This window comes from Littorina saxatilis, linkage group LG5 (assembly GCF_037325665.1).
Source record: "Littorina saxatilis isolate snail1 linkage group LG5, US_GU_Lsax_2.0, whole genome shotgun sequence".
Taxonomy (NCBI): domain Eukaryota; kingdom Metazoa; phylum Mollusca; class Gastropoda; order Littorinimorpha; family Littorinidae; genus Littorina; species Littorina saxatilis.
Window position 1 is genome coordinate 35,878,461 of NC_090249.1, and position 16,121 is coordinate 35,894,581.

At 41.7% G+C, this 16,121-nt stretch overlaps 1 protein-coding gene across 4 annotated transcripts in view; it reads right to left on the reverse strand.

Annotated features, from left to right (window-relative positions):
* LOC138966984 (uncharacterized) overlaps positions 1-16,121 on the reverse strand; it is a 77,107-nt gene that overhangs the window by 22,500 nt on the left and 38,486 nt on the right. For all 4 annotated transcript variants that reach the window (XM_070339401.1, XM_070339400.1, XM_070339403.1 and 1 more), the window contains 11 exons: positions 13,625-13,745; positions 12,666-12,931; positions 11,261-11,347; positions 10,731-10,854; positions 10,135-10,308; positions 8,188-8,294; positions 7,164-7,275; positions 6,571-6,734; positions 6,079-6,148; positions 3,441-3,668; positions 941-1,083 (listed from right to left, as the gene is read on the reverse strand). In XM_070339401.1, the coding sequence (XP_070195502.1) occupies positions 941-1,083; positions 3,441-3,668; positions 6,079-6,148; positions 6,571-6,734; positions 7,164-7,275; positions 8,188-8,294; positions 10,135-10,308; positions 10,731-10,854; positions 11,261-11,347; positions 12,666-12,931; positions 13,625-13,745 (1,596 nt within the window). The remainder of the gene's footprint in view (positions 1-940; positions 1,084-3,440; positions 3,669-6,078; positions 6,149-6,570; positions 6,735-7,163; positions 7,276-8,187; positions 8,295-10,134; positions 10,309-10,730; positions 10,855-11,260; positions 11,348-12,665; positions 12,932-13,624; positions 13,746-16,121) is intronic.

Below are 16,121 nucleotides of genomic sequence, written 5' to 3' on the forward strand. Positions count from 1 at the left end.
ACACACACACGCACACACACACACCCACGCGCGCGCGCTGTAGAACACACACATAATATAGTAAATACATCAACACAGTGTGCGTATAATGTTGTATTTGTTTAGTTTCAAAGAAACCACAAAAAAGAAACCAACATGAACAACTTCAGAGCTCTTACTTTGATTACAAACTGCATGATTTGGATAAAAGTTGAAAAACAAAATGATCAGTTTGATCTAATGCTGATCTTTTGCAGGCTTTAGTTTTTTTTTCAGCGGCATAATTCAGTGCTTCGTCTCGTATCGAAAACAAAAGCAGACGACAAATTTAGTCAGTTGGAGTTGTCTCCCGTACTCCTGTAGCATGCACTGATCTAAAAATAATCCACTATTTTTAGATCAGTGCGCTGCACCGAGACGGTTATACCCAAACGGCGCATACCGCAAACGGTTCGGGAATTCCCGACAAAAGAAAAGATCCGCACGCGGCACTGGCAACTTCAGTGTCAGCTGAACACAAGAGCGTTCGGTCTTTTAGAAGATTTGTATCTTGAAATGAAAATTAACGAATATCGCGCTGTCCGTGAAGGAATGGAGTACATATCGGACAATGACCACGCTCAGGCTAAAACGATAGGACATCTGACCGACATGCGGCAATGTGAATCGGACATTTGGGGATTTTCATCGTTATATGTCCGATGTCCGACGCCTAACGACATCCCTGGACATGCGACTCATTTCGTGGTGGAGGGTCACATATTTGGTCAGCATAATATTAAAAATGGCATAGCTTTTACGCGTTTTTATCGGATTATCGTTCTCCAACCATGCAGTTACTTCGTAAGAAGAAGATCAAAGAACCTAGTTACACTTTGGGGTTAACAAGATACTGGGTAAAAAAAATCGGCGTACCATGTCAAGGTCTGTGAGCTTATATGAGCGCCTACATCAAACATACCTCAGTCCCGTTGATGAAGTTGAGGATTTTGTTGGTGGAGAACAAATGTTGCTGGGAGCCGGGGGCCGAGCTGCCCGTGCTCATTCCAAAGAGCTGAGTGTTGTCATCGGTTGTCAGGTTCGACGTGTAGCAGCTCATAGGTCCTGCAGCCACAAAACAAAATAGGAAACATCCTGACTGACGGGTCTTTACAATACGTAAGCCTACTAAAGCGTCATTCAACCATTTTGGCCTAAAATCACTGTGTGTGTGTTTTTACATTTAGTCAAGTTTTGACTAAATGTTTTAACATAGAAGGGGAATCGAGACGAGGGTCGTGGTGTATGTGTGCCTGTGTGTGTGTGTGTGTGTGTGTGTGTGTGTCTGTGTCTGTGTATGTGTGTCTGTGTGTGTGTGTATGTCTGTGCGTGTGTGTGTGTAGAGCGATTCAGAGTAAACTACTGGACCGATCTTTATGAAATTTTACATGAGAGTTCCTGGGTATGATATCCCCATACATTTTTTTTCATTTTTTCGATAAATGTCTGTGATGACGTCATATCCGTCTTTTTGTAAAAGTTGAGGCGGCACTGTCACACTTTCATTTTTCAATCAAATTGATTGAAATTTTTGTAAAGCAATCTTCGACGAAGGCCGGACTTCGGTATTGGATTTCAGCATGGAGGCTTAAAAATTAATTAATGACTTTGGTCATTAAAAATCTGAAAATTGTAATTAAAATTAATTTTTTATAAAACGATCCCAAATTACTTTTATTTTATTCTTCATCATTTTCTGATTCCAAAAACATATAAATATGTTATATTCGGATTAAAAGCAAGCTCTGAAAATTAAAAATATAAAAATTATGATTAAAATTAAATTTCCGAAATCGTTTTAAAAACAATTTCATCTTATTCCTTGTCGGTTCCTGATTCCAAAAACATATAGATATGATATGTTTGGATTAAAAACACGCTCAGAAAGTTAAAACGAAGAGAGGTACAGTAATTTAAAGCGTGCTATGCAGCACAGCGCAACCGCTACCGCGCTAAACAGGCTCGTCACTTTTACTGCCTTTTGCACTAGCGGCGGACTACGGTCATTGTGAAAAAATGCAGTGCGTTCAGTTTTATTCTGTGAGTTCCACAGCTTGACTAAATGTAGTAATTTCGCCTTACGCGACTTGTTTTTAACTAAGATTGTAAATTGGGTTTCCACTTTAGCAGTTGCATTTTGGTCTAGTTTTCTAAATTAGTTTTAAAGAATCTAAATGGATGCTCCACCGTAGCAGGTACCTTTTGGTCTCATTTTCTCAATTTGTTTTAAAGATTGTAAATGGAGGTTCCACCGTTGAAGTTGCATTAACGTTTGACGGAGATCATCCAAACCTTTATCAGTAATTAAGGACCATGAAAGTCTTAAAGTGAGCAACGGTTGAGTGGTCCAGCAGGCTGCAAACACACAATAAGGTCATGGGGAAAGACAAATTTACTGAGAGAAAAGTCGACATTTTGAATTTCAACTGCGAAATGGCCCCGGTGTGACCATGACAGACGACGGAGGTCAACCAAATTCAGACGATGTGTGAGAATCACAGAAGTTGTAACTTAGGTGAAGACAATTGGCATCATCATCATGTGAAGGTCTTCAGGCTATACAAAGTGGCCAAGATTCAATATTTCACGTATACTTGCATGACAATATATACAAACGTGAAGGCTTGTTTTGGTTATTTTTTCCATATATGTTTATATATATATATATATATATATATTTTTTTTTTTTATTGCTTAACGCCCAGCCGACCATGAAGGGCCATATCAGGGCGGTGCTGCTTTGACATATAACGTGCGCCACACACAAGACAGAAGTCGCAGCACATGCTTCATGATCACCCAGTCACATTATTCTGACACCGGACCAACCAGTCCTAGCACTAACCCCATAATGCCAGACGCCAGGCGGAGCAGCCACTAGATTGCCAATTTTAAAGTCTTAGGTATGACCCGGCCGGGGTTCGAACCCACGACCTCCCGATCACGGGGCGGACGCCTTACCACTAGGCCAACCGTGCCGGTCATGACTATATAGCACAAGGGACAAGACACCAAACCTGTAGAAAAAAAACTGATCATTTCAAACAGTGCTGATTTATAACCTACTATAGCAGTCGGGACACGGCTTCGCCCTGGTGTTTCTGATCTCCCCTCTCTCAAAAACTTCCAGAATGTTATTCCAATAAGGATAAGAATAGACGAAAGTGTGTGCAAAAGTTCACCAAGGAAGATAACTCACACCAAAGAGTTACTTCCCTTGGCTCCCAAGTTCATTATCTGAGAAAAAAACACACAATGAATTTGAAAACTAAACGCCAGGTACGACTCTGTGGCTCCTTGGCAGTGTGCATGCATAATATCTTGTTCTTGCCTTTTAACATCTCTGAGGTATAGCGACTGCAGACAGAAAGACACACTTACATCCATTGTTATAATTATATACTATACCAGATTACTCATACCCGCCGTGTCCAGCCCAGTCGAGGAGCTAGGCATGACGTAGAAGACTTCATTTGTGGCGTAGGACATAATGATGGTGGCCTTCTCCCCGTTTTGCATCATCACGATGGCTGCAGAATTAACGCTCTCGTCGGCATATTCCACCGCCTCCACTGTCATGTTCTTGTTGAGGATTTGGGCACGCACCACCGCCTTGAAGGCCGTTGTTGGCAGTATGGGTAAAGCCATTTCTGTTAAACGAGAAAGGCGAAAATGACGCGTTGCTGGAAGAAATTCAATGATAGCGCACATCAGCACGTGCCATCTTTAACCAGAGCCAGTGACTTAAAGGCCGTTGTGGGCAGCGTTGGTAGAGCCATTCCTGTCAATGAAGAAGACGAGACTGACGTTTTTTTGGAAGAAATTCAAAGTTAGCGCACATCAGCACGTGCCATCCTTAACATGCCAGCGACTTAAACTTAAAGGCCGTTGCGGGCAGCATGGGTAAAGCTTTTTTTTTGTCAATGAAGAAATACGAGACTGACGCTTTTCTGGAAGAAATTCAATGTCAGCGCACAACTGCACTTGGCATCTTTAACGAGAGCCAGTGCCTTGAAGGCCGTTGTTTGTACTATGGGCAAGGGAATTTCTGTAAGACATTTGGCAAGATTTGTTGAAGGTAAAAACTGTTTCAGAACAGTGATATGTTTCCTTGATAGTCTTAGCTTAGCAGGACAATGGTGAGTCTCAGCTTACACACATGATTTGAAGATTGAACCCACACACATAGCTCATAATTATGCCTTAACAGCATGCAAGAATACATTGTATATGAAAGACGTCTCCCTCTGTGAATTCTCGGAAGATGACTTTCACATTCTTACGTTCTGTCTCGACACAAAAACACAACATACGACCTATCGGCGAAGATGTAACCTAAACATAGAAAAGCGTTGTCAGCAACTGATTTCATGGTCAGCGGAGGATGACTATGAAAAAGGAATTCTCATTGGACTGGATTACTGTGTATTGTCAGAGGTACGATTGGTGATTTTGCAACTGCTGTTGTAGGTGCATGTTTCGCTCGAATTTCAATATCTAAAAATTGCAACGTGTGTAAATCTGGTACGACAAAGCATGCCATGTAGTATTCTCTGTGTAAAAAAAAAAAAAGCCACCTTATGTTTGGGTCTGATACGACAACACACAAAACTGTTTCATAAGAATGAGTAAAAGTGTATTTCAATTCACTTTATTTATTACTTGCCGACAGAATTGACGCCTTCTCCTGCGTGATTTTTCTGTGTGCATTTTCTCGGATTTTCTGCGCATTTTCAGTGCAGCTTGCATCGGCGTATATTTAGTGTAACTGTGTATGCATCACTGGCCAACAATGGTGATAATTTTTGCAGGCCATGAAGCAAAGGTTATCCTTGATAGCTAATTGCAGATAAGTTTGTGAGTAGACAAAGTGTGTTATCGGCTGATCCGGGACAAAAAGTATTATTTATCTGCGCGGCAGCCGCCGTGATATAATGGTGATACGGGTACACAGATTCATCACACATTCTTTTCTTTGAGTAAGTTTTATTGGTATTTGGAAGTATGTATACAACACCAAATTGTCTGCGTTTTTTTGTCATGAAAAAATGTGAAGTTCTGCACTATCTGTATAATTTAGGATTACAATGTATGTAAACCGTAGGGGGAGGGGGGAGGGGGCAGCTTTTAATAATCAGCACGTTTTTAACAACAAAAATCTTTATATTGCAACAACACAAAAAGACTCATTCAAGGACAATTAATTTGAAAAAGAATATACAAATATTATCTCTCAAAGATTAAAAACACACCAACAGAAAATGGAGCAATACAAGTCGGACACAGTTACGAAAGAAACGGTAACGAAAAGACGAAGTTTAAAGCATACAAACAAAGGATGGTTGTGCATGAAAAAGTTTAAAGCAGACAAAACATATAAGGCTGGCATTATGCTGGACCGCAACCAACATAGAACATCGTTACAGTGCTCTACGTACAGCTGTTGAAATTAGAGACTGTTCAAACCCTACCGACCAATAAAACAGAAATCTCCTCAAAATGTCACACCCGGGACAAAATACAAATGCGAGAGAGAGAGAGAGAGAGAGAGAGAGAGAGAGAGAGAGACAGACAGACAGACAGAAAGACAAACAAACAGACAGACAGACAGAGACAAAGAGAGAGACAGCCCTGGGAGTAAAATGTTTTGCTCCAGAAAAACCCGTTGCTTCGGCGAAAGATGACATTATGCAGAAATGCTGCAGAAAAGACAGTTTTTCTCCAGCATTTCGGTTTTTCTCCAGAATAACTGAATAATGCCAAAATGCTGAAGAAAAAGTGTAAACAGTTTTTCTCCAGTAAAACAACATCTCCGTTTTACTGCAGCATTCTTGATTTCAATTTTACTGCAGAAAAACTGTTTTACTGCAGAAAAAACGTTGCTCTCGCGAAAGATGACATTATGCAGAAATGCTGCAGAAAAGAACGGGTTTTCTCCAGCATTTCTTTTTTTCTGCAGAATAACTGAATAAAGTCATCATCCGCCAAGGATAGTTGTGCGCTTTGGCAAAAGGGCAATGATATGTACACAATGAAAACAATATGTGTGGTTAAACTCACTTGATGTTCCGTCTCTGTTCACATTGGAAACAACCAGGTTCGTGATCGTGATGGCCGTCAGAATAATTTTCTGGCAAACAAACAACGAAACTTCACACATATAAAATGTGTCTCTCTCTCTGTCTGTCTCTGCCTATCTCTGTCTGTCTGTCTGTCTGTCTGTCTGTCTGTCTGTCTTCATCCCCCCCCCCCCCCCCGGCGAGAGTTTGGTTATATCATAGCAAGCTTGTCACGCACACACGAACACACACACACACACACACACATATATATATATATATATTCACACACATCCACACACACACACACACACACACACACACACAAACACACACGCAGACACACACACACACACAAACACACACTCACACACACACACACACACATACACACACACAGCTCGCAGATTATGTCCCCATTTCTAAACTCCTCCCTCAATACCAACCCTATACCACCCCTCACCCCCAACTTATTTCGAAGACGGCAACACACCTTCGTATCGTCCAACGTAGTCGTATCAATGCTGAGATCCACTTTTCCACTGGAATCAGGCAGAGGCAGACTGATGACCAGCTGACCACCATACACACGATTCTTTAGACTCGTCCACGCCTGGTCTAGTTGGATCTGCTGGTCAAACCCTCCTCCAAGCACACCTGAGATTACAAGGAGACAAGAACACTTAATGTAGGTAGCTGCATAAAATTACAACGAATGCGGCGGTTCTTTAAGAATGTCCGTTACCATTGTCCTTTCAAAGCCTGTTGAGAGAAGGTACCACTTTTTTTTCCCCAAGAGATAAAGAAGTGACAGTGTTACTGTCGCACACACGCACACACACTGACAAGCACGCACGCACACACACCCACACACACACACACAAACATACACACATACACGCACGCACGTACCACACAAATACGCACAGCACTAACACACGCACACACACTAAAACACACACACATACACACACACACACACACACACACACACACACACACACACGCACACACAATCACAAACGATGAGAAAACTTTGCATTTCTTTCGTGAATCGGTATACACGCTTGTACACTTAATACTGACGTTGGTAGTGGTCACACTGGGAGGTGTTGGTCAGTGTAGCAGGTTTGCTGACTTTGGCCAAAGTGCAGACCATGCTGGTCCCACAGTAGTCGAACTGGACGCAATTCCATTCCTGCATACGAGAGAGTGACACAGAAGGTAGCGTTTAATACACCTTGATCATATCAGAAATATCGCCGTACGATGGCGAAAACTGACTTTAGTTCTTTTTCATGTTTTCTGCAAACACATAACATACCATCAATCAATCAATCAATCAATGAGGCTTATATCGCGCATATTCCGTGGGTACAGTTCTAGGCGCTCTGCAGTGATGCCGTGTGAGATGAAATTTTATACGGCCAGTAGATTGCAGCCATGTCGGCGCATATTTACCTTTCACGGCCTTATTCCAAGTCACACGGGTATGGTAGACAATTATTAACTGTGCCTAAGCAATTTTGCCAGGAAAGACCCTTTTGTCAATCGTGGGATCTTTAACGTGCACACCCAATGTAGTATACACGGGGGGTGGTTCGGACACCGAAGAGAGTCTGCACACAAAGTTGACTCTGTGAAATAAATCAGTATGATAACTAAATGCACAAAATAGTTATTCAGCGTTACGTTTTGACGTGTTTGACAGACACTGAACGGAAGAATGATTCCTCCTGTTCAGCTTACAGTTTGTGAATTCGTTAGTTAGATTAAGTAATTTAGTCAGGCAGTCAGTCAATCAGCTTAAATGGCAATTGGGAATCTCGCACAGTTTTTTTTATATATATTTTTCATTTTTTTAGATGTCTTGAAAATGTGTCAAGTGATAGCTACTCAAATGAGGGTACCCACACAATTGATGCGACATGTAAACTTCGACAACAAAATCGGAATAGGGGAAAACAAGTAACTTCTGCATACAGGAAGAAAGATCCATCAGCTAGCTATCCTGTGCAGGAAAAAAGTACCCAGAAATTCCAGCAATGGAATGACATAGTATGAAATGAAATGGAATCAAATGAAATGAAAATGAAATGAAACAGCTTACTTCGAGGTTGTCGCACTGCTGGGCACATGTCATAGCGTCCGCAATATTTTGCAACGCTTTGCTGGCAACGCCTGACATGGCTGAAGTCGGCGATATCTCGTACTTGGCTGAAATTGTTAAAAAGGAATTAAAAAAATTCACAAGAAAAATAACCACGTTTTGCACAATAACGTTTGAAAATGAATCAAGGAAAAACGAGTTCACAAGCAAAACAGTCACGATTTGCACAATTTTCTTTTTTAATTACAACTGAAAGAATTTTACAAGTAAAATAACAAGGGCTTACAACAACAAAAAAATACAGATTTAAAAAACAATCTACCAAAAGGCTGTATAAAGCTGTTTGTGACACAGTCCTGAAACTGCCAAAAATCTGTCAAAAAAGGACTGTTTTATGCGCTACCAAGCACACTTCTGAAAATGCCCACAAAATGTATCGCCCACATTATTATAATCTAATGTCATAACAGAGAGTTAGTGACGTCTCACCGTTACCTTACACAGACATGAAAAAGTGTGAATTAAGTTAAGAACCAGCAAATGCCAGGGGTTTAGATGTTACAAATTAACTGAACTTTCTCCACTCAAAAGATAGCACGGGGAGAACAAGAGAACACAAGCAAGCTGAAATACTCAAAAGGAAATGGAAATGTTGCTTGTAAAAGATAATAGGTATCATAACAGACGTGCATACAGTTGAGAAACTTCATAAAAAGTGACCAAAACGACGACGAAGACGGAAATAAGGTCTTGGTATAATTATGGCAAAGGTAAACAGAGCAGCTGTCCACTAGCTAGTTCAAGGTGACCTATTATGGGAAGGATCTCACATCAGTTACAATATCATCAGTACGAACATAGTAATATCACGGGTGTTGACAGGATTTCTTTTCTTTCACAAATTTGCCGAAATGGCCACTAAAGTCTCGTCAATTTGTGCAACTTATAGAGTTCGTGGCGCCCCCTTTCCCCCGCCCTAAAGAAAGTTTCACCAGATTTGCCGAAATGGCCACTAAAGTCTCGTCAATTTGTACAACTTATAGAGTTCGTGGCGTCCCTTTTCCCCCGCCCTAAAGAAAGTTTCACCACATTTGCTGACATGACGGCAAAGTTTTCGTCGATTTGAAATATAAACTTGGCCAAAAAATTATTGCAACAATTTTTGCACGCTAAGAAAAGCATTGAAACAAAATTCATTTTAGTTGAACTATATGCTCAAAAAGGTAATTATGTAAGCTGTACATATCATTTGTCCGATTGATGGTACTTTATATAGGCATCCCGTGACAGCCTGTCTAACAAGGTCACCCCTAAAATCGACCTTACAAAAACCATAGCCCCGTATTTTAAAATCTGCCAAAAATCAGAATATGCACAAGCCAAACACTTCTGACATCCATTGGTAAGGCCATTTAATTTCCTGTTCAGAACATTTTGTTTTATGCACCTGACTTCTTTAGTCTTTATGTAGCCTTTTATCAAAGGCGGTAGGTGTCAACCGTTTCAGAGGCCAAAAAAGGCACGTTTTGCCGCCATTTTTGACGGGGTCCTCCACCCAAAGAGCCATATCTGCTCAAGCTCTCAATGATTTGCTTTGGAAATTTCAGAAGTTATTACCAAAAGGCTGACCTAAATGTGTGGTGCTTTTTGCGAATGTGTATAATAAGCGTGTCGTATTACGTAAATTTTCCGAAAGAACTAAACAAATATTCATATTAATTCAGGGTTAATGCTTTTCTTAGCGTGCAAAAATTGTTGCAATAATTTTGTGGCCAACTTTATGTTTGCGGCAATGGCGTTTTGCCAACTGCCGGCACAAAACGCAACCCCTGTACTTTATTACCTGCCCATTATTTTTAAAACAACACATAAAAGGTATGTTGTTGGAACGTTTATTTATTGACAAAACAAAACGTTTTTTATTATCTGCCTATGGCATGGGCTTACCGAGTGAAGGTGCAGCCCCAAGCAGCGTTCCCTCAAAGTAGACATTATGGTTGGTCCAGTGGAGGCGTGTCCTCTGCACGCGCACGGGCGTGATACCCGTGCTGATCGACACCAGTAGCTGCATCAGCTGACCGACGTAGGGGGCCAGCTGCGGCATCAGGTTTGTGTCTTTTACTGGTCAAGAGAAAATGACAGTCCGTGCAGGTTTATTAGAAAAGCTCAGGGAGAAAAACAAACAAAAGGAAAATGAAGGAGGCAGGAAAGAAGAAGGGATTTGATTCTAACACACTCCGATTTTTGTTCCCTGTGCAGAGCTGCAGTTTTGAAGTCTTTCTAATTATGAAACAAATTCAACAGTTGTACAAGCCTTGCATGCACATATCAAATCTTCTTCTCGTTCGCTCACTGTCATGAAGCGTTTGGTACGTGGTGCAGCAGTCAGGTACCGCATGGGTCCTGCACCTCCGCTTTCGGCCAAGGCTGTTGAGCTCGGTCTGTCCATCGATGAGTAAAACACATCGGCCCCTTACATGTCAAGTAATGATGAAGCATTGTACCCTTACACTCAGAGGAAAGTAGCAAGGGAAGACTCTGACCTTTCAGGGCGATTACAAAGTCGATGGAAGATTGTCCTGGGAAGCATGGCGTCACGTCGAAGGCGTTAGCTTGCGCAGAATCCTGATCGAAGTCGTGAATCTCATACTGCTGGGCCAGAGTTCCCTGCATAAATGTGCATACAGTTTGCATTGATCGTGTTTATGTGTAGGAAGGGCCTGTTGGACTAAACTAACCTGAAATGTACATACATTTGAATAACATTTACGGTACTAATAATAAATAATTATATTTTGGCAAAGCCTCTCTCTCTCTCTATCTCTCTCTCTCTCTGTACACACACACGCTCGCACGCACGCGCACACACACACACACACACACACGTACACACACACACACACACACACACACACACACGCATTGGGAGAGACAGAAGGTCAGACATGAACATACAGACACACAAAAAACGGAGACATAAACAGATAATGAGATAGAAAAATTCGATCGAGGATCACAATTCGTTTGTAGACACACAAAAACCAGCGTCTCAACACGGACAATGATTACTAACGGTTTCCCACATCATGATCCTCATCGGAATGGCTTTGATACTATTGTAGACGCTGTCAGACCCTCTGTCTGTGATGTCATCCGCACCCTGTTGAACAAGAAAGGCAAATGATCAAACGACTCACTTTCGTCGTATGTAATACTATTCAGACATTACTTGACCCAAATTTGACCCCGCTTGATTTAAAGATTGAGAAGAGATGGAAGTCACTAAATTTTGGGAGTGTGAACAGTTTCAAAGCGTATACCTGCTTGAAAAATGTTCCAGACAATCATACATTTTTTCATTATTTTCCCAAACCTCGACTCTGCTGTGTCGTTGAAATTCTACTGGCGTCAACCAGGTTTTGCGTAATGCCTGAAGGTGACCAAACTTTGGAACCGGTCAAGGACATTATATTTCCTACTTTTTGACACGAACTCGACCCTAATGTGACCTTGAAATTGAACGAAGATCAACCAGACTTGCGTCATGTATGCATGCCAAGCAAACCATCGAAGTCTGAGCAGTTTCCACCGGCCCCCGTAGCGCAGTGGTTAGCGCATCGGGCTGCGGGCCGGGAGGTCGTGGGTTCGAATCCCATCAGGGTCATGTGGGTTTTTCGGGCTACGGTCGGCTCCTACCCAGAGTGGAAGTGCTATGGTTCCAATGGGAAGGCTGGGATCACACAGCCGTGTGTCATTCACTTAACGAATGCGACTTTGAGGGTGCTCAGGTTCTGTATACCTGACCAACACCGCAGGTGCGGCAGTTCTCGGGCCTGGTTGACGCCAGGATATATTATGACAGTAAGCGTAGAGTGCTGCCCTGTCACGTAGTCTCAAACCAAATTGGAAATCCAAAGCATCATCATTATAATCATCCTCATCTCATTAATCATCCAAAATATAAATTGTCCTTGCTCTTGTGGCCCTTCATGCCCGGAGCTCTCATGGTGACCTTGGTCTCAGTGTTCCTGTTCGACCCTTCCCTGAATAGTAGTTCTGCTGTCAGTCTTCAACGTGTGACGTTCAGGGGGGTCGACGGAGGGACGTGGTGGCGGTCTGCTCTCTGGAGGGGACGCTCACTCAGTCTGGCTCCGCGACTTAAAAGTCAATGTCGTTAGTAGGGGGCTTAGTAGGTAATGGGCTGCGTCCGTTAGCTCGGGACAGACCCACTACTGAACACCGTCGAAGTGACTCAGCAGAAGTGCAATGTCATCTTCCGAGGGTAGCCTACCGTAGCGACCCGACACCCCCCCCTGGAGCGTCTGTAAAATCGGGCGGTGTGAGAGCACAACGGGACAAGGAACAGGTGTAAAGACGGAAAAAAAGAAGAAAAAAAGTCTGAGCAGTTTCAAACAGAAATGTCCACTAACTGAAGAAAGTAGACTTCAAAGACGACAATTCACACTCTCTATACTCACCGAAAGGAAGTAGACCTCGTAGACGACGATTCCGTGTCCAGGTATGTTGGTCAGCACGGCCTGAAAAACGTCACACTGCTGACCGCGAGCCAACCTCTGTCCGGCGTAAAGGTAAGTCGTCTCGTTCAGGTTGAAGAACTGCATGGGTTTGCGCATGCCCAGCGTTTGGCGCGTGATGTTGTAGACGGCGTCGAACCCTTTGGAGTCGAGAGGAATGGGGTCCACTGAGCATTCGTTCATGTCCACGGCTATCGTGTATTGTACGCCTGGACACGCCACCACACAAGACAGAAATGTTCAGTGAGTTTCCTGTGCATGGAAAAGCCTAATGCTATATCGTCCATTTTAATCATGAAGACGGCGTCAGCATGCTTTCCCAGCAAAGTTCCAAGAAGCGGTGCAAACTGAGTGGTGTAAAAATCAATTGTAAATCAGAGCGATGACCAGACCAACCTGTAAGTTTTATGTTTAGTTACAGTCATTCCAAGAAGTCAAACAGTATACACGTGGATCTCAAGAACCCGTCAGAAAATACATGAACTGTCTCCGACGGTTATACACGACATGAAATATTCAGGGAATTCGTCAATTTACTTAATTGAGTTGAACCAGGGGCGGATCACATCATTTTTAGGGGGCGGTTCCACATTTCTTTTAGGGACAATTTGACGACGCGAAGCGTTTAACAGAACCTACTAAATGAAAATGTTGATAAAAATCAAGGAAAATGGAGCAATCTGGTGCAATCTGAGCCATCAGTTTGTCTTTATTTTCAATTTTTTATTTTTCCTTTTTTTTCTTTCTTTTTTCGGCTGGGGGGGGGGGGGGGGGGGTCCGGAAACTCCGGAAACCCCCCTAGATCCGCCCCTGTGAACGCATACGTAAATAATTATTCAAACATTCAATTTGATGGCAACTATTTCATCGTATATTAAAAGCGAATTATGAAAATATCTTACCAACTCCATAGTCATGAATGACGCGGAAAGGACCGCTGGACATACTAAAGTTAGCGGACACACCTGCTGGCACCGTCCTCTCGTCAAACCGCACCAGTTGAAGGTCATAGTCATACCAGACCTGTCGCAACGACCCACACAATTAACAAAAGTCAGAGATAATAGGTTAACCAAAATCCTCACAGAGGCTTAATCGACTAATGTATTATTTTTTTAATTTTAGAGAAATCGTTCGTTGTTCACGTGTGTGAAGTACATGTACGTATAGCTGTGGCTGTTTATTGTTTTTGGGAATTATTGTATACTTGTTCGGTTTACTTCAATTTTATTTTATTTTACTAAATATCACACTTAATTGTTCATTTTTACATTTAGTCAAGTAATGGCTAAATGTTTTAACGTAGAGGGGGGAATCGAGACGAGGGTGTGGTGTATGTGTGTGTGTGTGTGTGTGTGTGTGTGTGTGTGTGTGTGTGTGTGCGCGTGTGTGTAGAGCGATTCAGACCAAACTACTGGACCGATCTTTATGAAATTTGACATGAGAGTTTCTGGGAATGATATCCCCGAACATTTTTTTCCTTTTTTTGATAAATACAGATGACGTCATATCCGGCTTTTTGTAAAAAGTTGAGGCGGCACTGTCACACCCTCATTTTTCAATCAAATTGATTGAAATTTTGGCCAAGCAATCTTCGACGAACCTGGACTTCGGTATTGCATTTGAGCTTGGTGGTTTAAAACTTAATTAATGACTTTAGTAATTAAAAATCTGAAAATTGTCATTTTTTAATTTTTTTCTAAAACGATCCAAATTTACGTTCATCTTATTCTTCATCATTTTCTAATTCCAAAAACATATAAATATGTTATATTTGGATTAAAAACAAGCTCTGAAAATTAAATATATAAACATTATTACCAAAATTAAATTTTCGAAATCAATTTAAAAAAACACTTTCATCTTATTCCTTGTTGGTTCCTGATTCCAAAAACATATAGATATGATATGTTTGGATTAAAAACACGCTCAGAAAGTTAAAACAAAGAGAGGTACAGAAAAGCGTGCTATCCTTCTTAGCGCAACTACTACCCCAATAAACATGCCAGAACTGGGCCATTGCTGGCGTTTTGATGGCAATGCCAGTTGCCAGAACTACTGCCATCAAAGGCCCACTTATGGCCCAATGCTGGCATATTACCCGTATGCACATTGGCAAATTGATGGGCCATCACTGGCAAGCCAGCACTTTGCCAGCAAAAACCCATCATTTATTTGCTGGCTTTTTGATGGCTTGCCATCATTTTGCCAGCAATTTGCCAGCAAAAACCCATCATTTATTTGATGGCTTGCCATCATTTTGCCAGAATTTTGCCAGCAAAAACCCATCATTTATTTGATGGCTTTTTGATGGCTTGCCATCATTTTGCCAGAATTTTGCCAGCAAAAACCCATCATTTATTTGATGGCTTATTGATGGCTTGCCATCAAAAACCCAGCATTTTGCCAGCATTTCGCCAGCATTTTGCAGGTTTTTAGTTCCATATAAAAAAAAACTTTTTTCCATATATTTTCCGTTAATGGCCCTTTACCTGCTGAAATTACCGGGCCAGTTGTGGCCCGGCAAAATGCCATATTTCTGTCTTTACCATTGCCAGCAAAATGCCAATAAGTTGCAGGAAATATACCAATACCACTGATTCGGATAGAATGACGGCTCTATTCATGTACTCGATCTGCACAGCCTTGTTAGCCCATAGATGGTTGTTAGAAGTCTATAAATATGCTTTGTTTTGTCATTTTTTTACTGTGAATGTAATAACAATAACAAAACACAGCACATCAATGGACTTTTCAACCCATGCTGGCGGCAAGACGTGCGCAAATAAAGCAAAGGGCAATGCTGTCAAGCTGTACATTAGCAATATGCATATGCGTAATTATCAAATTCATCAGTAAAATGCAATTGAAATGCTAATCACATTTGTCGTGTAACTTATCTGGCAAGTAAAGGCAGTGGTTTTGACAGAATATCGTCATCAACGCAGTTATAGCGGGCACAACAACAATACAGTAAAAACAAAACAAATGTAAAGCTTCCAAACAGCAACGACTCATTACCGAAACATTACAGAAACGTACGCTTTGTTTTCAGTTGCTCACTGTTTTATTTTATTTTTACAGCGTTCTAAATTTCACACTCGAGACATGATGACCAAAGGCAGGAATGTTTCTTGTTCACTTCCCAGTAAACCTTCGTAGGATTGTCTTGATTCTGTCATTTCTCTGTTCGCATCCGCAACGTTGAGATAACGCTTCTTTTCTTTGTCCTGACGTCGTAGCCTACGGTAAGCCATTGAAACTCTCAAGTCCTCCTGCCGTTCACCTCTTGAAACATGAAAGCAAACGAGTTTTGTTGGTTTTAATTCATTATTCCATATCACACACACACACACACACACACACACACATACACACACACACAACCAAACAACCAAA